The 21,353-nt window shown below is 47.8% G+C and overlaps 1 protein-coding gene across 1 annotated transcript in view; it reads left to right on the plus strand.

The window, feature by feature from the left end:
* LOC123349807 (butyrophilin subfamily 2 member A1-like) overlaps nucleotides 1-21,353 on the plus strand; it is a 143,471-nt gene that overhangs the window by 80,251 nt on the left and 41,867 nt on the right. Inside the window, exon 23 of the mRNA XM_044987994.1 lies at nucleotides 15,830-15,889. Within this exon, the coding sequence (XP_044843929.1) occupies nucleotides 15,830-15,889 (60 nt within the window). The remainder of the gene's footprint in view (nucleotides 1-15,829; nucleotides 15,890-21,353) is intronic.

Consider the following 21,353-nt stretch of genomic DNA (forward strand, 5'->3'; position numbering starts at 1 on the left):
GGTGACTCAATTGGTGCTCCACTACCCACCCTTCTCCCCTTTACTTCTGAGATCAATTTATGAACCAGGTGGTAGAGAAGGAATTGAGGGGGGTTGTTGTGCAGCACTAGATAGACACTGACAAAGGCATGAGACAACAGCCAGCAAACAGAGCTGTAAACAGGGGAGTTTCACTGGGAGTTCTGTTGGAGGAGCAGGTTTTTGTATTGTGTGTATTGTATTTTGTAGTTTGTATGTGTGGAGGCTGGTAGGGGCAGTGTACTGAGAGAGAAGCTGAGCCCTGCTTAAAGGTCCTATAAAGGTAGCCAGCCAGTCAGGCAGTGGCACAGACAGCTGCAGCGGCACAGCAGCCAGCAAACAGAGCTGTAAACAGGGGAGTTTCACTGGGAGTTTACAGGGAGAGTTTGCGGGGGAAACTTGGTGACGTAGGCAGAGGAACTGACAGGCTAGTGAAGGGAGTGGGTGGTGGTCTACCAGTGTTCTGGTGCCTGTTGGGGGTTTGTTTTGGTTTGTGTTTCTTTGACTAACAGGTTTTAGGTGGGAAGACTATGACCGATACAGAGGAAGCAGTGAAAGACACAATGAGGATGACTGGATGTGGAAGCTGCGGCATGTACATGATCCTGGAGGTGGTACCTGAAAAGAGTTTCGTCTGCATGAAGTGCCGCCTGATAGAGCTAATGGAAGAAAAGATCCGAGGACTGGAGATGCAGGTGGAAACTCTGGTTGAGTTTAGAAGGGGGTTCAAGCACATGATGGAGCAAAGACATGAGGAGGCTGAAGGGATAATCTCAGACTTGCAGATGGAAGCAGGACCAAATAATTCTGAGGGGAGACTGCTGGGTGAGGAAAGTGGATGATGGAAGCATATGACTAAGAGAACCAGGCAGAGGAAAAGATGGGCCAGTGAAGGAGAAATAGAGCTCAAGAACAGGTTTGCAGAGTTGGAAAATGAAGAAGGGACACAGCAGGTGGTCGCTGAAGGTGAGAGGGCAAGGAAAAAGAGAAGAGCAGCTAGCCCTACAGGAAGAGGGGAAGAGTCAGTGGAGACAACACCAAATATGAGCCCCAGGAGGATACGGGATGGGTTGCGGAGGATTGCAAGGGCGAATAGGAATCAAGAGGACTTGCAGCCAGTGGGAGCAGGGGATAGACCGGAGAATCATACTGTCACCAGGAAAAGGCAGGTCTACATGATTGGAGACTCCTTACTGAGAAGAATAGACAGACCTGTAACTAGAGCTCATCCGGAGAACAGAAGGGTGTGCTGTCTGCCAGGTGCTAAGATACGGGATGTGGACCTGAGGCTGAAAAGGATCCTAACAGGAGCGGGAAAGAATCCGTTGATTGTCCTTCATGTGGGAACGAATGATACGGCTAGATTCTCGCTGGAACGTATCAAGGGAGACTGTGCCAGGCTGGGGAAGACGCTTAAGGAAATTGAGGCTCAGGTGATCTTCAGTGGGATTCTGCCTGTTCCTAGAGAAGGGCAACAAAGGTGTGACAAGATTGTGGCGATCAACAGATGGCTCAGGCAGTGGAGCTATAAGGAGGGCTTTGGGATGTATGGCCACTGGGAAACATTCATGGACAGAGGACTGTTCTCTCGGGATGGACTTCACCTGAGTAAGGAGAGAAATAGACTTCTAGGATGGAGGCTCACCCAACTGATTAAGAAAGCTTTAAACTAGGAATTTGGGGGAGATGGTTGGGAGATGTCCAGGTAATCTCCATGCCGGAATTTAACACTCAGAGGGAAGAAAACAAAGTAAGAGAGGATACAGCCATGGGCAGAAGAATGGACATAAGGAGGAAGGGTAGTGTAGATATGAGTCTAATAGGTGATTCTGGTGGTAGAATGTCTGTGCCTAACCAGATAAAGAATGTCAGTGAAGCCAAACAGCAAAAATTAAGATGTCTGTACACTAATGCGAGGCGCCTAGGTAACAAAATGGAGGAACTAGAGCTACTGGTGCAGGAAGTGAAACCGGATATTATAGGGATAACAGAAACATGGTGGAATAGTAGTCATGACTGGAGTACAGGTATTGAAGGGTATGTGCTGTTTAGGAACGACAGAAATAAAGGCAAAGGTGGTGGAGTAGTATTGTATATCAATGATGAGGTTAACGCTAAAGAAATAAGAAGTGATGGAATGGATAAGACAGAGTCTGTCTGGGCAAAAATCATATTGGGAAACAAAGCTACTAGAGCATCCCCTGAGATAGTACTTGGGGTGTGCTACAGATGGCAAGGATCTGATTTGGATATGAATAGAGACCTCTTTAATATTTTTAATGAAGTAAACACTAATGGGAATTGTGTGATCATGGGAGACTTTAACTTCCCAGATATAGACTGGAAGACAAGTGCTAGTAATAATAATAGGGCTCAGATTTTTCTGGATGTGATAGCTGTTGGATTTCTTCACCAAGTAGTTGAAGAACCAACAAGAGGGGAAGCCATTTTAGATTTGGTTTTGGTGAGTAGTGAGGACCTCATAGAAGAAATGGTTGTAGGGGACAACCTCGGTTCGAGTGATCATGAGCTAATTCAGTTCAAACTAAATAGAAGGATAAACAAAAATAGATCTGTGACTAGGGTTTTTTATTTCAAAAGGGCTAACTTTAAAGAATTAACAAAATTAGTTAGGGAAGTGAATTGGACTGAAGAACTTGTGGATCTAAAGGAGGAGGAGGCCTGGAATTACTTCAAGTCAAAGTTGCAGAAACTATCAGAAGCCTGCATCCCAAGAATGTGGGAAAAAATCATAGGCAGGAGGTGTAGACCAAGCTGGATGAGCAAGCATCTCAGAGAGGTGATTAAGAAAAAGCAGAAAGCCTACAAGGAGTGGAAGATGTGTGGGATTAGCAAGGAAAGCTACCTTATTGAGGTCAGAACATGTAGGGATGAAGTGAGAAAGGCTAAAAGCCATGTAGAGTTGGACCTTGCAAAGGGAATTAAAATCAATAGTAAAAGGTTCTATAGCCATATAAATAAGAAGAAAACAAAGAAAGAAGAAGTGGAACCACTAAACACTGAGGATGGAATGGAGATTAAAGATAATCTAGGCATGGCCCAATATCTAAATAAATACTTTGCCTCAGTATTACATCAGCCATTAAGAAGGCTAATGAGGAGCTTAGGGATGATGGAAGGATGACAAATGGGAATGAGGTTATGAAAGTAGATATTACCACATCTGAGTAGAAGCCAAACTCGAACAGCTTAATCGGACAAAATCAGAGGGCCCAGATAATCTTCATCCAAGAATATTAAAGGAACTGGCACATGAAATTGCAAGCCCATTAGCAAGAATTTTTTAGAAGCAGCAAAGAATCCTGTGGCACCTTATAGACTAAGAGACGTTTTGCAGCATGAGCTTTCGTGGGTGAATACCCACTTCTTCGGATGCAAGCAGTGGAAATTTCCACTGCTTGCATCCGAAGAAGTGGGTATTCACCCACGAAAGCTCATGCTGCAAAACGTCTGTTAGTCTATAAGGTGCCACAAGATTCTTTGCTGCTTCTACAGAACCAGACTAACACGGCTACCCCTCTGATACTTGATAAGAATTTTTTAATGAATCGGTAAACTCAGGGGTTGTACCATACAACTGGAGAATTGCTAACATAGTTCCTATTTTTAAGAAAGGGAAAAAAGTGATCCGAGTAACTATAGGCCTGTTAGTTTGACATCTGTAGTATGTAAGGTCTCGGGAAAAAATTTGAAGGAGGAAGTAGTTAAGGATATTGAAGTCAATGGTAATTGGGACAAAATACAACATGGTTTCACAAGAGGTAGATCGTGACAAACCAACCTGATCTCCTTCTTTGAGAAGGTAACAGATTTTTTAGACAAAGGAGATGCAGTGGATCTAATTTACCTCGATTTCAGTAAGGCATTTGACACGGTTCCACATGGGGAATTATTAGTTAAATTGGCAAAGATGGGGATCAATATGAAAACTGAAAGGTGGATAAGGAATTGGTTAAAGGGGACACTACAACGGATCGTACTGAAAGGTGAACTGTCAGGCTGGAAGGAGATTACTAGTTGAGTTCCTCAGGGATCAGTTTTGGGACCAATCTTATTTAACCTTTTTATTACTGACCTTGGCACAAAAAGTGGGAATGTGCTAATAAAGTTTGCGGATGACACAAAGCTGGGAGGTATTCCTAACACAGAGAAGGACCAGGATATCATACAGGAAGATCTGGATGACCTTGTAAACTGGAGTAATAGTAATAGAATGAAATTTAATCAGTGAAAAGTGCAAGGTCATGCATTTAGGGATTAATAACAAGAATTTTAGTTATAAATTGGGGACACAACAGTTGGAAGTAACGGAGGAGGAGAAGGACCTTGGAGTATTGGTTGATCACAGGATGACTATGAGCCACCAGTGTGATATGGCCGTTAAAAAAGCTAATGCGGTTTTAGGATGCATCAGGAGAGGTATTTCCAGTAAAGATAAGGAGGTGTTACTACCGTTATACAAGGCACTGGTGAGAGCTCATCTGGAATACTGTGTGCAGTTCTGGTCTCCCATGTTTAAGAAGGATGAATTCAAACTGGAACACAGGTTCAGAGACGGGCCACTAGGATGATCCAGGGAATGGAAAACCTGTCTTATGAAAGGAGACTGAAAGAGCTTGGTTTGTTTAGCCTAACCAAAAGAAGGTTGAGGGGGGATATGATTGTTCTTTATAAATATATCAGAGGGGTTAATATTAGGGAGGGAGAGGAATTATTTAAGCTTAGTAACAATGTGGACACAAGAACAAATGGATATAAACTGGACACTAGGAAGTTTAGACTTGAAATTAGATGAAGGTTTCTAACCATTAGAGGAGTGAAGTTCTGAAACAGCCTCCCAAGGGGAGTAGTGGGGGCAAAAGACATATCTGGCTTTAAGACTAAGCTTGATAAATTTATGGAGGGGATGGTATGATGGGATAGTCTAATTTTGGCAATTAATTTGGCAATTGATCTTTGATTATCAGCAGGTAAGTATGCCCAGTGGTCTGGGATGGGATGTTAGATGGGTTGGGATCTGAGTTACTACAGAGAATTCTTTCCTTGGTTCTGGCTGGTGGGTCTTGCCCACATGCTCAGGGTATAACTGATCGCCATATTTGGGGTCGGGAAGGAATTTTCCTCCAGGGCAGATTGGCAGAGGCCCTGGAGGTTTTTTCGCCTTCCTCTGCAGCATGGGGCATGGGTCACTTGCTGGAGGAGTCTCTGCAGCTTGAGGTCTTCAAACCACGATTTGAGGACTTCAATAACTCAGACATAGGCTAGGGGTTTGTTATAGAAGTGGATGGGTGAGATTCTGTGGCCTGCATTGTGCAGGAGGTCAGACTAGATGATCATAGTGGTCCCTTCTGACTTTTAAGTCTATGAGTCTATGAGTCTATGAGATTGTCAATCTGGTTAGTCAGAGGGAGAGACCTAGACATGCCCAATCTTTGTCTACATCCAGACTTCTGAAGCTAAAGGAGGACCTTTCAAGAAGCAGGAGGAGAGACTAGAGGAGGAAACTTCACCTCCAACCAACTTCTCATCATCTTCACCGGACGCCGCAGTGATGCCAACTCCAACCCCCCATCATCTGCTAATGCAATGGACATGGACTTCTTATTTTCACATCCCACACCTAACTCTCTGGTGGTCAATGAGGTGAATGAAAGGGGGAGACAACATCACTCCAAAATGCCCCCCAGTGATAAAGGCTGGAAAAAGACATCTCTCTCAACGGAAACTCTATAATTCAGAATTTCCTATTATGAGGCTTTGTCAATAGCAGTATCAGTGGTCATGAGATGGAGTTCATGGCTACACTGTTTGGGATTCCCGAAGGAAGTGCAGGCCACATTAGAGGATCTGCCATTCAAAAGCTCCAAACTATTTGCCAGCTGAATTGATGAATCCCTCCATTCCCTAAAAGATTCAAAAGCAACATTGAGATCACTCAGCATTTATACACAGCACAGAAGAAAAGACCGGGTAGATATCACCCTACCCCAAGATCTTGACCTCTGGCTTTCCTTCTAATTCAATGACACCATGACCTGCAGTGGAGATAACAGAGACCTCCTCATAAATGTAGACAGCCCCCATCACAATCGTCTACATCCCACCAACTTACCTCAAAACCTCAGTTTTGAGAATTTGGGCGCGTCCCTTAGACACCTTCACCTAGACCATGTGCTGCCACCATAAGAAACTATCCATCAGTTTGCTGACCATCTGACTGCATTCTACCCAACATGGCGAAATATCACTTCAGACAAGTGGGTGTTGGAATTCATCAGCAACAGATACCCGATTCTATATCTACCCCTCCTGCCTGTCCCTTCATCCTATGTCTTCAGGCTGTGGTGCTCCTCTCCCAGCTCCAAGCTCAAACAGAGCAAAATGAAACCATGGGGACTTCAGTCACTTACAGGGTTAGCTGGTAGTTGAGATTTGGCTTTGAGAATGTCAGTGATGCTTCAACGCTGGACCTAGTGTATGTCTACATTACGAAATTGGTCCGATTTTACAGAAGTCAATTTTTGGGAACCGATTGTATAAAGTCGAGTGCATGCATCCACGCTAAGCACATTAATTCGGCGGTGTGCATCCATGGCACCATGGCAAGCGTTGACTTTCTGAGCGGTGCACTGTGGTAGCTCTCCCACAGTTCCCGCAGTCCCCGCTGACCATTGGAATTCTGAGTTAAGCCCCCAATGCCTGATGGGGCCAAAAATTTGTCGCGGGTTGTTATAGGTAAATGTCGTCAGTTAATCCTCCCTCCGTGAAAGCAACAGGAGACAATCATTTTGCCCCCTTTTCCCTGGATTGCTCAGGCAGACACCATAGCACGGCAACCATGGAGCCCGTTCAGCCTTTTTTCACTGTCACCGTATGTCTACTGGATGTTGCTGACAGATGTGTTATTGCAGCACTACACAGCAGCATCCCCTTGCCTTTGCAAGTTAGCAGAGATGGTTACCTGCCATACTTTACCATCTGCTGCTTTGCAAGTTGGCAAAGACGGTTACCAGTCATACTGTACCATCTGCTGCTGTCATGGGTGCTCCTGGCCAGCCTCAGTGAGGTCGGTCGGGGGCACCTGGAGAAAAATGGGAATGACTCCCCTAGTCATTCTCTTCTTTAAGTTTTGTGTAATGGAGAGTCAATTCTGCCTAGAATATCAGGCAAGCCTACTAAAGAACCAGAGAGGCAAACGGCCACTCTAGGTCAGAGCCCCAGACATCCCGCAGAAATGATGAGCTGCATGCCATTCTAGGGGGTGCCACTGCAACAACCCCACCATTGCTTCCCTCCTCCCCCACCCCTCCCAGACTACCTTGGCAGTTATCCCCCCATTCATTTGATAAATTTGAAACAACACTGACTTTATTAGCTCTCCAAGCAGAGATCAAAGAGGGGAGGGGAGGGATTACAGCGAAGTAGAGTGAATCACTAATCTGCACTTGCTCAGCCTATAGCTGAAAATGGGAATCTGTGATAAGCACTTGGATAGAAGCACAGGCAGGACTGAATCTCCATTTGTGTGTGGGCCTTTGGTTGACACTGGCAAAATACAAAATGTCCCAGGATATGTATGTTTGAGGACAGTTCTAAATGGCAGATTTATTTTGATATTTGCAGCAAAATGTAGAGGTCTAAGTATCTGATTGTGAGCCCTGGGAGCAAGGGGTAGGCTGGGGTAGGTGCGATCGAGCGGTGCTGCTGACTGGGAGAACCTCCAGCTGGCATGATATTCCAGGCAGGACTGAATCTTCATTACACAAAACTTAAAGAGAGAATGACCTGAAGTCATTCCCATTTTTTGTCCAGGCACCCCCGACCGACCTTACTGAGGCCAGCCAGGAGCAGCCACAGGATGATGATGGTTACCAGTCATACTGCACCGTCTGCTGTCCGCAAGGCAAGGCAAGGCAAGGCAAGGCAAGGCAAGGGGATGCTGCTGTGTAGCGCTGCAGCACCACATCTGCCAGCAGCATCCAGTAGACATACAGTGACAGTGAAAAAAGGCAAGAAACAATTTTTCCCCTTTGCTTTCACAGAGGGAGGGAGGGAGGGGAGGTGGCCTGACAACATGTACCCTGAACCACCCACAGCAATGTTTTTGACCCTTCAGGCTTTGGGAGCTCAACCCAGAATTTGGTTTCTCGGAGAGTGCGGGAACTGTGGGACGGCTACAGTTGTCAGTCGCCTGTCCCTCCATGAGCATCCATTTGATTCTTTGGCTTTCTGGTACGCTTGTCTCAGCTTCCTAAGTTTCATGCAACACTGTGTTGAGTCCCTGTTGTGGCCTCTGTCCATCATAGCCTTGGAGATTTTTTCCGAATGTTTTGGCATTCTGTCTTTTGGAACGGAGTTCTGCTAGAACAGATTAATCTACCCATACAGCGATGAGATCCAGTACCTCCCGTACGGTCCATGCGGGAGCTCTTTTTCAGTTCTCGGAATGCATGGTTACCGGTGATGATGAGCTCTGCACGGTCACCTGTGCTCATGAGCTTGACTGGCCAAACAGGAAATGAGATTCAAAAGTTCACAGGGCTTTTCCTGTACACCTGGCTAGTGCATCTGAGTTGAAAGTGCTGTCCAGAGTGGTCACAATGGTGCACTCTGGGATAGCTCCCGGAGGCCAATACCGTTGAATTGGGTCCACACTAATCCTGATTCGAACCGGCAATATCGATTTCAGCATTACTTCACTCGTCGGGGAGGAGTACAGAAATCGATTTTAAGAACCCTTTATGTTGAATTAAATGGCTTTGTTATGTGGACGGGTGCATGGTTAATTTGATTTAACACTGCTAAATTCGACATAACCTCGTAGTGTAGACTAGGCCTTAGGCACCTAAAGAGGCACTGAGATGGCTACATTCTTCTGTGAATCTGATGTCAAATGTCTGATTCAGAATCCACTGAAGTGAATGGAAAGTCTCCCATTGACTTCAGTGAATTTGGATGTGGCCTTAAGCCTGCAGTGATTTTATATCAATGTCACATGTATGAGGGAGAGGTTTCCTCTGTCTTCCTTGAGTTCTCTCTCTTCTGGGACAGAATCACATGTGCAAACCCTTGTGCGTTTTTCATAGGACAAAACCAAGGGGAAAACATGAACTTTACAATCACACATTTGAGGGTGTATCAGGTTGTGCTCTTGAAAAAGAATTATAATTATGTAATAAAGGGCCCAGTTCTGCTCCCAGTTAAATCAATAAAAAAGATTTACATGAGAAGGAGCAGGATTAGGCTCCTTATCAGATCATACAGTGAATATAATGAAAAGCATTTGTTGCTTTTTTTCCCCTGATCAACCGAGGGAGGACAAACTTAAGTTTTCTCTGATGGCTGCAGTTGGAAGGGGGAAGAGGCTGGCATTTCCCCAGTGAGGCATGTGTGATAGGCACAGCAGTTTCCTGGCCTCCCTCGTCTCTGGCAGCAGGGCGCTAAGAGTGCTTTGTCCTCTCCATGCCTGGGATCTCAAGGAGGAACTGTTCCCCCCTTAGATCACAATCCCTATGAGAGGTCTCCCCTGGGCAATGTGGTTCTGCAACTCACTCCCCTTCCCCAGTACAGGTTTGGAACTATGACGCAGAAATGTTTGATAATGGAAAGAGGGGCAATGTCTGGAATGAAAACTTTTAAGCAAAAAGCCTTCATCAGCTATTCAGTCTATGAGGCTAGTCATATGCCCAACCCCCTGTACAGAAGGTTAGAAGAGAGATTAGAGCCCAACCTTTTTTGAACAATTTTGGCAAAACCTTCATAGTCACTATAAAATAGCAAAAAGCTCAATAGGACACAATCCAACTCTCCTAATATGGGCATCATCTATTAAAAGTGTCATGATATTATTTATGTAATGAATGATGTTCCATTTTCTGTTTCCATGTGCAGTCTTTTTCATATGAACATTTTCTTTCATACAATATTTGTTTTCTGGAGAGTTACATTTCTAGAGGACACTGAACAGCATAGAAGTGTTCATTGAAAAATGCCAGAATAGAAAAGCAACTCTCCTCATATCTCGCAAATATTCAGAGATGCTCTTGTGAAGCCAGGAAAAAGGGATCATGAAAGCAGGAGAGAGCAGAGAAGTTTAAAAATAAATGGTTCCACTTTCCACTATACAAGATTTGTGTATATTGACCAGACTACATATAAGAGAAATAAGACTCAGACTTACCTATTGTCTTCTCTGAGTTTTCTGAAAATGAAGCAAATGTTCAGTGATAATGACTGAAACGTTCATTGAGTAAGGGCCAGGCAGGAAGGTAACTACCTGTTAAAGGTTAAAGAAGTGAAGTATTGTGCTGTCGGTGCAATCAGAGGGGGTAGGAAGGGGAGAAATGTGCATTATCCCCACTTCCCCCACACAAGTCCCTCCAGCATTTGCAGTTGTATGGATCCCAGGACCAGCTAAAGGGCATTCTGACATCTGGGTGAAAGGCAACAGCATGGTGGTCAGCTGAACCCTCCCCTTTTGTGGGGGAGAATAACTTAGTGTGGAGGGGTTTAGTTTGGCTGAGGCTCACTGGAGCATGTAAAAGACACTCAACAGGAAGAGCAGATCACCAACATGGCTAATATTTATTCTATTGTAACCCTTCTGCCAGATGGAGCCGGCAGCAACCAGGGCTGGGATCAATATCTAGGGGTTCCTTTTCAACAATACAACACAAAACTGGCTTGAGCCCCCACCCAGTAACCTGGGAAAATGACACCCCAGGGTGTCTCTGAGAGGCAATACTTCTCCATTCGCAGCACAGAGTCTATGTGTAGGAAAGAAACTTTTAATGAAAGGAGGGAAGTCATCCAATATTAACTGGGGAAAATGCCACAATCAGGTTTGATAAAGATAAAACTGTGAGCAGGACACCCACCCCAGAGTACGTGGGACAGAGTCTTCTGCCTCCTGTTCTTGAGTTCTACAACCAAAACTTCCTTTCTGTGCCCCTCTCTGCTCCTTCACCACACCCCACTCACAGTCATTGCCCTTGGTTAGGACCCAGGGTTCAGAGGTGCATCTGTGTGAGTTCATCTCCCATCCGGGGAAGAAGGCACCTTGCTTGCTGTGCCATCTGAGCACTTGCTCTGGGTGGCTGCCCCACCAGTCGCTGTTGATCCCTACTGCCCTCCCTGCCAACCACAGTTTCTCCCCTGCTGGCCGCTCTACCAACCATTATTCCTCCCCCACTTGTTGCAGGCGCCAGTCACCTTCTGCCATCTGCCTCTCTGCTGTGACCTCTGCAGGTCAGTCTCTTGAGAGTCCACCCAACTCTTAGGGCTAGTCTACACTTACCAGCCGGGTCGACGCGGTGAGTTTGACTTCTCGGAGTTCGAACTATCGCGTCTAATCTGGACGCGATAGTTCGAACTCCGGAAGCACCGGGGTCGACTTCGGTACTCCACCACTGCAAAAGGCGGTGGCGGAGTCGACCTTGGAGCTGCGGACTTCGATTCCGCGGCGTGTGGACGGGTGAGTAGTTTGAACTAGGGTACTTCAAATTCAGCTACGCTATTCACGTAGCTGAACTTGCGTACCCTAGTTCGACCCCCGCTCTTAGTGTAGACCTGACCTTAGTGATTGTCGGCTCCTAGTGACTTTTAGCTCTTAGCAGGCTGGGCAGAAACGCTGTCCCACCACATGTGATTTCAGCTTTTACTGAGCACTTAAAATAACAAGACTCCTAATGGAGCCTATTTTGCTCTGTCTTTGAACAGTGGGGAGGAACAGGTAAAACCAGACTGGGGACCCTTAGGGTTTGGCTACACTTGCAGGTGTACAGTGCTGGGAGTTAAAGCTGTCTTCGTACAGCTGTGTAGAGAAAGTGCTGCAGTGTGGCCACATTTGCAGCGCTGTTGGGAGTGATGCATTATGGGCAGCTATCCCACAGAGCACCTCTTCCCATACTGGCGCCGTGGGTTGTGGGAAGGGGTGGAGGGTGCGGGTCATTTTGCTTCCTGTCCCAACACCCCATGATGCATCGCTTCACATCCCAGCAATCCTTGTTTTTTCGTCCACGTTTCGTGCCATCTTGCATCTTTCAATAGTTTCTCTGCAGCGCGATTCTGTGTTCCGTTTCAGTCTGCAAGAAATGGAGCCCGAACTGCTGAGGAGTATGCTGACGAGTCTCGCCAGCACATCACGTTTGGCAGTTGAGCTATTCTTTAAGATCCAAAGTGACAGTGAAGAGTCCGACAATGATAGCGAGTCGCATGACGCGTTCGACACGAAATTGCTTGTGGCATTCACAGACATGCTCAGCACCGTGGAACGCCACATTTGGGCTCAGGAAACAAGCAGTGACTGGTGGGATCACATCATCATGGAAGTCTGGGATGACGAGCAGTGGCTGCAGAACTTTCGGATGAGAAAAGCCACTTTCATGGGACTGTGTGAGGAGCTCGCCCCAACCCTGTGGCACAAGGACACGAGATTGCAGGTGGAGAAGCGGGTGGCTATTGCAATCTAGAAGCTGGCAACTCCAGACAGCTACCGATCGGTCAGGAACCAGTTTGGAGTGGGAAAGTCGACTGTTGGAATCGTGTTGATGCAAGTTTGCAGGGCCATTAATCACATCCTGCTAAGAAGAACCATGACTCTGGGGAACGTGCAGGACATTGTGGATGGCTTTGCACAAATGGGTTTCCCTAACTGTGGAGGGGCGATAGATGGTACGCATATTCCTATTCTGGCACTACCCCACCTAGCATCCGAGTATGTTAATCGGAAGGGGTATTTCTCTATGGTTCTCCAGGTGCTTGTGGATCACCGTGGGCATTTCATTGATATTGACACAGGCTGGCCCAGAAAGGTGCATGATGCATGCATCTTTCGGAACACTGGCCTCTTCTGGAAGCTGCAGGCCTGGACTTTTTTCCCAGACCGGAAGATCGCATTAGGGGACATTGAAATGCCCATTGTGATCCTTGGAGACCCTGCTTACCCATTAATGCCGTGACTCATGAAACCGTACACAGGGAGCCTTGACAGCAGCAAGGAATGGTTCAACTACAGGCTGAGCCGGTGCCAAATGAGTGTGGAGTGTGCTTTTGGCCATTTAAAGGGGTGCTGGAAATCTCTGTATGGGAAGCTGAACTTGGGGGAAAGCAGCATCCCAGCGGTTATATCCGCATGCTGTACCCTCCATAATATTTGTGAAGGGAAGGGTGAAAGATTCAGTCAGGCATGGACCTCCGAGGTTCAACGCCTGGAGGCTGAATTTGCACAGCCAGAGAGCAGGGCTACTAGAGAGGCCCAGCACAGGCTGCAAGGATTAGGGATGCCTTGAGGGAGGAATTTGAGGCTGAAAACCAACAGTAATGTTTGTTGCCTTGCACGGGAGTGAAGTGCAGTGGTTATAATGTTAGTAGGAATCTGTGTTTCCTAAGCTGATTTGCAGTGCCTGTTTCTTTCCTGGGCTAAGGTATCTTTGACTTTCTGCAATAATAAAGACTGTTTTCAAAGCCAATAATTCATTTATTGAAAAGAAAATTACTTTATTGACAGACACACAACTTTTTGAGAATCTGAAAGGGCAGGGGGGTGGGGTGAGGAATTGTACAGTGACAGGTTTTAATATGTCCTGTCTGGAGTGCTGTGCAATGACTGCTGCACTTCAGGATGGCTATACTGCATGGTGATGGGGGTTGACTGCAGAGGGTAAGTGTCGTAGTTCTCAGGGCTGGTTGATGAACGTACAGGTGTTCGAGGCAGCTGGTGGTGGTAAGAACCCAGATGCTGGGGAAGGGGGTTTTGAGCTAACATGGGGGCACAAGGGAAAGAGCTTTGGGACAAGGGCGGCAGGGGGTGGTCAGGCGCGGTAGTGCTCCGCCTGCATGGTTACAAGCGCCTGGATAGAGTCTGCTTGGCGCTCCAGGATGCTTATCAGCTGCTTCGTACTTTTCTTCCTGTGCGCTGTGTTTTTCTTGCGGATACTGCTTTCCCTTTCCCTCCAGTCCTGTGCTTTTTGATTCTCTGTGAGAGATTGTTGCATAACTTCTTGCAGCATGTTTTCTTTTCTTTTTCGTGGCTTCTTCCATAGGTTTTGTAGTCTCTCAGCCGGCGATAACACGGACAGCCGAGATCTCAAGGTTGCATCCGTAAAGGCAAAATGCAACACTTAACAGAGGCAGCATTGTTTACACCAGAGTTATTCCCCCGCAGTTAAGGAGGGCACAGTAACAGTCTTCACAATAGCATAATTTTCCCTTCCCAAAGAGAGCACACATAACCCACAGGAGCCCTGAAATGGTGAGTAAGGGGGACTGATTGTTTCAGGGCTGTACTGGGATTTCTGTGCATTGGGGAAAGCAAACAGCTGCTGTGGGCACCTACACTGAACACTATCCCAACATTTTCCACAGGAGTTTATCCTGGAAGATATTGCGCTTCTGCGGGTCACCTGGGAAGCAAGGGAGGGTCTTCTACAGGATTCCGCCCTGGCCCTTATGCAGCTTGCCTGTGTGCACAATGGTCCCCCCACCCCTTGCGGCACAATGGCGCAGACGCTTTAGCCTGACTGGGACAAGGACCGTAGTGGCTCTCCCAATAAACTGGCGCAAGCACATTCCCCACGCTCTGGCTGAAACTTTTGAAGAGATTACCGAGGCCGATTACCACGACGTGATAGACCACATCAATGCACTACTCCACGTCTAGGGATGCATAAATGCAGCCCTAACCCTCCCTCCTTTCCCAAAAAATTTCCATCCTAAAAATAAAAGCCGCTTACCAGGAACCCGTTCCTCTGTTTGTCCTCCACCAAGTACCAGCTGATGCAACTGGCTACCTTCCTCCTGGCTTGAGAAGAGCTCCTGACTGCATGCCTCCAGGGACTCCGAGGTGTCTCCCCCCCCACCCCAGTACCCTCACTCTCGCTTTCCTCCTCCTCCTCCCCCAGCTCTGGAGTGTCCATCATGGTCCTCGGAGTGGAGGTGGGGTCACCCCCAAGTATTACGTCCAGCTCTTTGTAAAAATGGCAGGTCGTGGGGGCGGCACCAGAGTGGCGGTTTCCCTCGCGGGCTTTGCAGTAGGCACTCCACAGCTCCTTCACTTTAACCCTGCACTGCAGCGCGTCCTGGACATGTCCCCTTTCCAGCATGGCCCTTGATATCTGCCCATAGGTAATGTAATTCCTACGGCTGGAGCGCAGCTGGGACTGCACAGCTTCCTCCCCCCAAAACTGATGAGGTCCAGCAACTCGTCATTGCTCCATGCTGGGGCTCGTTTGCTGCGTGGAGACATGGTCACCTGGAAAGATTCACTGATTGCACTCCACACCTGGCTGAGCAAACAGGAAGGGGATTTTTAAAATTCCAGGGGCATTTAAAGGGCGGGTCTGATGGTTGGTCACCTGAGGCCAGGGCAGTAGAGTTCGAACTGATGAGCAGAGTGGCTGAACAGGCATTTTGGGATACCTCCTAATAGCTCTGGAGGCCAATAACAGCGCTTTTGGTGGCCACACTGGCGGAGCAGCGCTGCATCAGCAGCGCTATAGTCTTTATTCCTCTCGTCGAAGTGGAGTACAACCAGCGCTGTAGCCAGGGAGATACAGTGCTGTATGTGCCTTGCAAGTGTGAACGGTGAGTGAGTTGCAGCATTGTAAAGCCACCACCAGCTCTGCAAATCTCCAGTGTAGCTAAGGCCTTAGGTAGAGTCCACACCTCCTGGCAGGGACATCTGTTCATACTTCATCATTGTTCATACCCCATCAAAAGTGCATCATTGTTTAGGGCCAAAACTGTTTGAGGCTACATGGTGGTGATAGTAACATCTTCTATCTTTCCATAGGTGCCTGTTTATTGCTGTTTATTGCTGTGACCATCATCCTTTTTCTTGGAATATGGAAAAGTAAGTTAACTTATCATAGAATCATAGACTCATAGAGTATCAGGGTTGGAAGGGACCGCAGGAGGTCATCTAGTCCAACCCCCTGCTCAAAGCAGGCCCAATTCCCAACTAAATCATCCCAGCCAGGGCTTTGTCAAGCCTGACCTTAAAAACCTCTAAGGAGAGAGATTCCACCACCTCCCTAGGTAACCTATTCCAGTGCTTCACCACCCTCCTAGTGAAAAAGTTTATCCTAATATCCAATCTAAACCTTCCCCACTGCAACTTGAGACCATTACTCCTTGTTCTGTCTTCTGGTACCACTGAGAACAGTCTAGATCCATCCTCTTTGGAACCGCCTTTCAGATAGTTGAAAGCAGCTATCAAATCCCCCCTCATTCTTCTCTTCTGTAGACTAAAAAATCCCAGTTCCCTCAGCTTCTCCTCATAAGTCATGTGCTCCAGCCCCCTAATCATTTTTGTTGCCCTCTGCTGGACTCTTCCAATTTTTCCACATCCTTCTTGTAGTGTGGGGCCCAAAACTGGACACAGTACTCCAGATGAGGCCTGAGCAGTGTCGAATAGAGGGGAATGATCATGTCCCTCAATCTGCTGGCAGTGCCCCTACTTATACAGCCCAAATGTTGTTAGCTTTCTTGGCAACAAGAGCACACTGTTGACTCATATCCTGCTTCTCGTCCACTGTAACCCCTAGGTCCTTTTCTGCAGAACTGCTGCCTAGCCATTCGGTCCCTAGTCTGAAGCAGTGCATAGGATTCTTCCATCTTAAGTGCAGGACTCTGCACTTGTCCTTGTTGAACCTCATCAGATTTCTTTTGGCCAAATCCTCTCATTTGTCTAGGTCCCTCTGTATCTGATCCAGGGGCGGCTCTAGGTATTTTGCCGCCCCAAGCACGGCAGGCAGGCTGCCTTCAGGGGCTTGCCTACAGGAGGTACCCGTCCCGTGGCTTTGGCGGCATGCCTGCGGGAGGTCCGCCAAAGCCGTGGGACCAGTGGACCCTCCGCAGGCAAGCCGCCGAAGGCAACCTGCCTGCTGCCCTTGCGACAACTGGCAGAGCGCCCCCTGTGAGTTGCCGCCCCAGGCACGCGCTTGGCGTGCCGGTGCCTGGAGCCGCCCCTGAGCTGATCCCTACCCTCCAGTGTATCTACCACTCCTCCCAGTTTAGTGTCATCTGCAAACTTGCTGAGAGTGCAGTTCATGCCATCCTCCAGCTCATTAATGAAGATATTGAACAAAACCAGCCCCAGGACCAACCCTTGGGGCACTCCTTTTGAAACCAGCTGCCAACTAGACATGGAACCATTGATCACTACCCGTTTAGCACGACAATCTTGCCAGCTTTCTATCCACTTTATAGTCCATTCATCTAGCCCATACTTCTTTAATTTGCGGCAAGAATACTGTGGGAGACCATATCAAAAGCTTTACTCAAGTCAAGGACTAACACATCCACTGCTTTCCCCTCATCCACAGACCCAGTTATCTCCTCATAGAAGGCAATTAGGTTAATCAGGCATGACTTGCCCTTGGTGAATCCATGCTGACTGTTCCTGATCACTTTCCTCTCCTCTAAGTGTTTCAGAATTGATTCCTTGAGGACCTGCTCCATAATTTTTCCAGGGAATGAGGTGAGGCTGACTGGCCTGTAGATCCCTGGATCCTCCTCCTTCCCTTTTTTAAAGATGGGCACTACATTAGCCTTTTTCCAGTCATCCGGGACCTCCCCCATTTGCCATGAGTTTTCAAAGATAATGGCCAATGGCTCTGCAATCCCATCCACCAACTCCTTTAGCACCCTCGGATGCAGCGCATCCGGCCCCATGGACTTATGCTCATCCAGTTTTTCTGAATAGTCCCGAACCACTTCTTTCTCCACAGAGGGCTGGTCACCTCCTCCCCATACTGTGCTGCCCAGTGCAGCAGTCTGGGAGCTAACCTTGTTCGTGAACACAGAGGCAAAAAAAGCATTGAGTCCATTAGCTTTTTCCACATCCTCTGTCACTAGATTGCCTCCCTCATTCATTAAGGCGCCCTGTAGACGGGCCGGACTCACCCCTGCGGCGCCTCCTGCTGGTGACTCCAGGGAATTAGCTCATTCCAGCTCTGGAGGGCCCTCTGCAGGCCAGTGATCCGCTTGTCCTCTGGCCCCCGGGTCCCTCCCTGGACCCAGTGCCCTTTTACATGGGGTGCTGCCCCCGGCAGTAACCCTTTTCTCTCAGGGTCTCCCCTCCCCAGGGAAACCCCACCCTCTATCCCCACCTTGCCTCAGTATATGGCTACTGCCAGTCATTATCTAGCCCCACGCTTTGGGGCAGACTGCAGTGTCAGCCTACTCATCACTGGCAAGGAGGGTTTGAACCTGCTGCCTTGGCCTACCCCTGGGCTGCCCTCTGCAACCCCCAGTACCTGTTAGCCCTCTGCTAGGCCGCAGCCTGGGGCTTTCCAGACTGGAGCTCCTCAGCTCCTCTGCCTGTCCCCAGCCCTGCTCCCCTCAGGTACTTTGTCTGTAGCTCCCTGCAGTCAGGCCTTTCTCCCTCTAAAGGCAAAGAGAGACTCCTTGGGCTTCTGGCTCACAGTCTCTTATAGGGGCCAGCTGGGCCTGATTGGGGCATGGCCACAGCTGAGCCTATTTTCCCCAATCAGCCCAGGCTTCTTGCCCCAGCCTAAAGGCTGCTTTCTCCAGCCACAGCCCCTTCCCAGGGCTGTTTTTAATCCCTTCAGGGCAGGAGCAGGGGTCCACCCTGCTACAGGCCCACACTTTCCTTGACTTTCTTCTTGTTGCTAACATACCCGAAGAAACCCTTCTTATTACTCTTAACATCTCTTGCTAGCTGCATCTCCAAGTGCAATTTGGCCTTCCTGATTTCACTCCTGCATGTCTGAGCAATATTTTTATACTCCTCCCTGGTCATTTGTCCAATCTTCCACTTCTTGTAATCTTCTTTTTTGTGTTTAAGATCAGCAAGGATTTCACTGTTAAACCAAGCTGGTCACCTGCCATATTTACTATTCTTTCTACACATCGGGATGGTTTGTTCCTGTAACCGCAATAAGGATTCTTTAAAATACAGCCTGCTCTCCTGGACTTCTTTCCCCCTCATGTTATTCTCCCAGGGGATTCTGCCCATCTATTCCCTGAGGGACTCAAAGTCTGCTTTTCTGAAGTCCAGGGTCTGTATTCTGCTGCTCTCCTTTCTTCCTTGTGTCAGGATCCTGAACTCGACCATCTCATGGTCACCGCATCCAAGGTTCCCATCCACTTTTGCTTCCCCTACTAATTCTTCTCAGTCTGTGAGCAGCAGGTCAAGAAAAGCTCTGCCCCTAGTTGGTTCCTCCAGCACTTGCAGCAGGAAATTGTCCGCTACATTTTCCAAATACTTCCTGGATTGTCTGTGCACCGCTGTATTGCTCTTCCAGCAGATATAAGGGTGATTAAAGTCTCCCATGAGAACCAGGGCCTGCAATCTAGTAACTTCTGCTAGTTGCTGGAAGAAAGCCTCATCCACCTCATCCCCCTGGTCTGGTGGTCTATAGCAGACTCCCACCACAACATCACCCTTGTTGCTCACAATTTTCAACTTAATCTAGAGACTCTCAGGTTTTTCTGCAGTTTCATACTGGAGCTCTGAGCAATCATACTCCTCTCTTACATACAATAGAACTTCCCCACCTTTTCTGCCCTGCCTGTCCTTCCTGAACAGTTTATATCCATCCATGACAGTACTCCAGTCGTGTGAGTTATCCAACCAAGTCTCTGTTATTCCAATCACATCATAGTTCCTTGACTGTGCCAGGACTTCCAGTTCTCCCTGCTTGTTTCCTAGGCTTCTTGTATTTGTGTATAGGCACTTAAGATAACTCAATCATCCTGCTTTCTCAGTATGAGACAGGAGTTCTCCCCTCTTGTGCTCTCCTGCTTCCTCCCAGGATCCCATTTCCCCACTTACCTCAGGGCTTTGGTCTCCTTCCCCCAGTGAACCTAGTTTAAAGCCCTCCTCACTAGGTTAGCGAGCCTGCTTGTGAAGATGCTCTTCCCTCTCTTTCTTATGTGGAGCCCATTTCTGCCTAGCACTCCTCCTTCTTGGAAAACCATCCCATGGTCAAAGAATCCAAAGCCTTCTTTCCAACACCACCTGCATAGCCATTCGTTGACTTCCACGATTCGACGGTCTCTACCCAGGCCTTTTCCTTGCACAGGGAGGATGAGGAGAACACCACTTGCACCTCAAACTCCTTTATCATTCTTCTCAGAGCCACGTAGTCTGCAGTGATCCACTCAAGGTCATTCTTGGCAGTATCATTGGTGCCCACATGGAAAAGAAGGAAGGGGAGCAATCCGAGGGCTTGATGAGTCTCGGCAGTCTCTCCATCACATCATGAATCCTAGCTCATGGCAAGTACCAGACCTCTCGGTTTTCCTGGTCGGGGCAGCAAACAGATGACTCAATCCCCCTGAGGAGGAAGTCTCCAACCACTGCCACCCACCTCCTTCTCTTGGGAGCAGTGGTCGTGGAACCCTCATCCTTAGGACAGTGAATCTTATGCCTTCCAATCAGTGGAGTCTCCTTCTGCTCCCTTCCCTCAGATGTATCATCTAGTCCACTCTCTCCATTAGTACCTGTGGAGAGAACATGGAAATGGTTACTCACCTGCATCTCCATTGGTGGGACATGGACACTCCTCTTTCTCCTTCTGGAGGTCACATGCTGCCAGATTTCTTCACTGTCCCTCTGTCCCTTCTGTCCATCCTGCTCTGGATCTTCAGAACGTTGTGGCCGTAGAAGCATCTCCTGACATCTGTCCAGAAATCTCATTTTCTATTATGCAATGCAGAGTCAATACTTAGAATCATAGAATCATAGAATCATAGAATCTCAGGGTTGGAAGGGACCTCAGGAGGTCATCTAGTCCAACCCCCTGCTCAAAGCAGGACCAAACCCAACTAAATCATCCCAGCCAGGGCTTTGTCAAGCCTGACCTTAAAAACCTCTAAGGAAGGAGATTCCACTACCTCCCTAGGTAACCCATTCCAGTTCTTCACCACCCTACTAGTGAAAAAGTTTTTCCTAATATCCAACCTAAACCTCCCCCTCTGCAACTTGAGACCATTACTCCTTGTTCTGTCATCTTCTACCACTGAGAACAGTCTAGATCCATCCTCTTTGGAACCCCCTTTCAGGTAGTTGAAAGCAGCTATCAAATCCCCCCTCATTCTTCTCTTCTGCAGACTAAACAATCCCAGTTCCCTCAGCCTCTCCTCATAAGTCATGTGCTCCAGCCCCCTAATCATTTTTGTTGCCCTCCGCTGGACTCTCTCCAATTTATCCACATCCTTCTTGTAGTGTGGGGCCCAAAACTGGACACAGTACTCCAAATGAGGCCTCACCAGTGCTGAGTAGAGGGGGATGATCACATCCCTTGATCTGCTGGAAATGCCCCTACTTATACAACCCAAAATGCCAT

Source organism: Mauremys mutica, chromosome 15, assembly GCF_020497125.1.
Source record: "Mauremys mutica isolate MM-2020 ecotype Southern chromosome 15, ASM2049712v1, whole genome shotgun sequence".
Taxonomy (NCBI): domain Eukaryota; kingdom Metazoa; phylum Chordata; order Testudines; family Geoemydidae; genus Mauremys; species Mauremys mutica.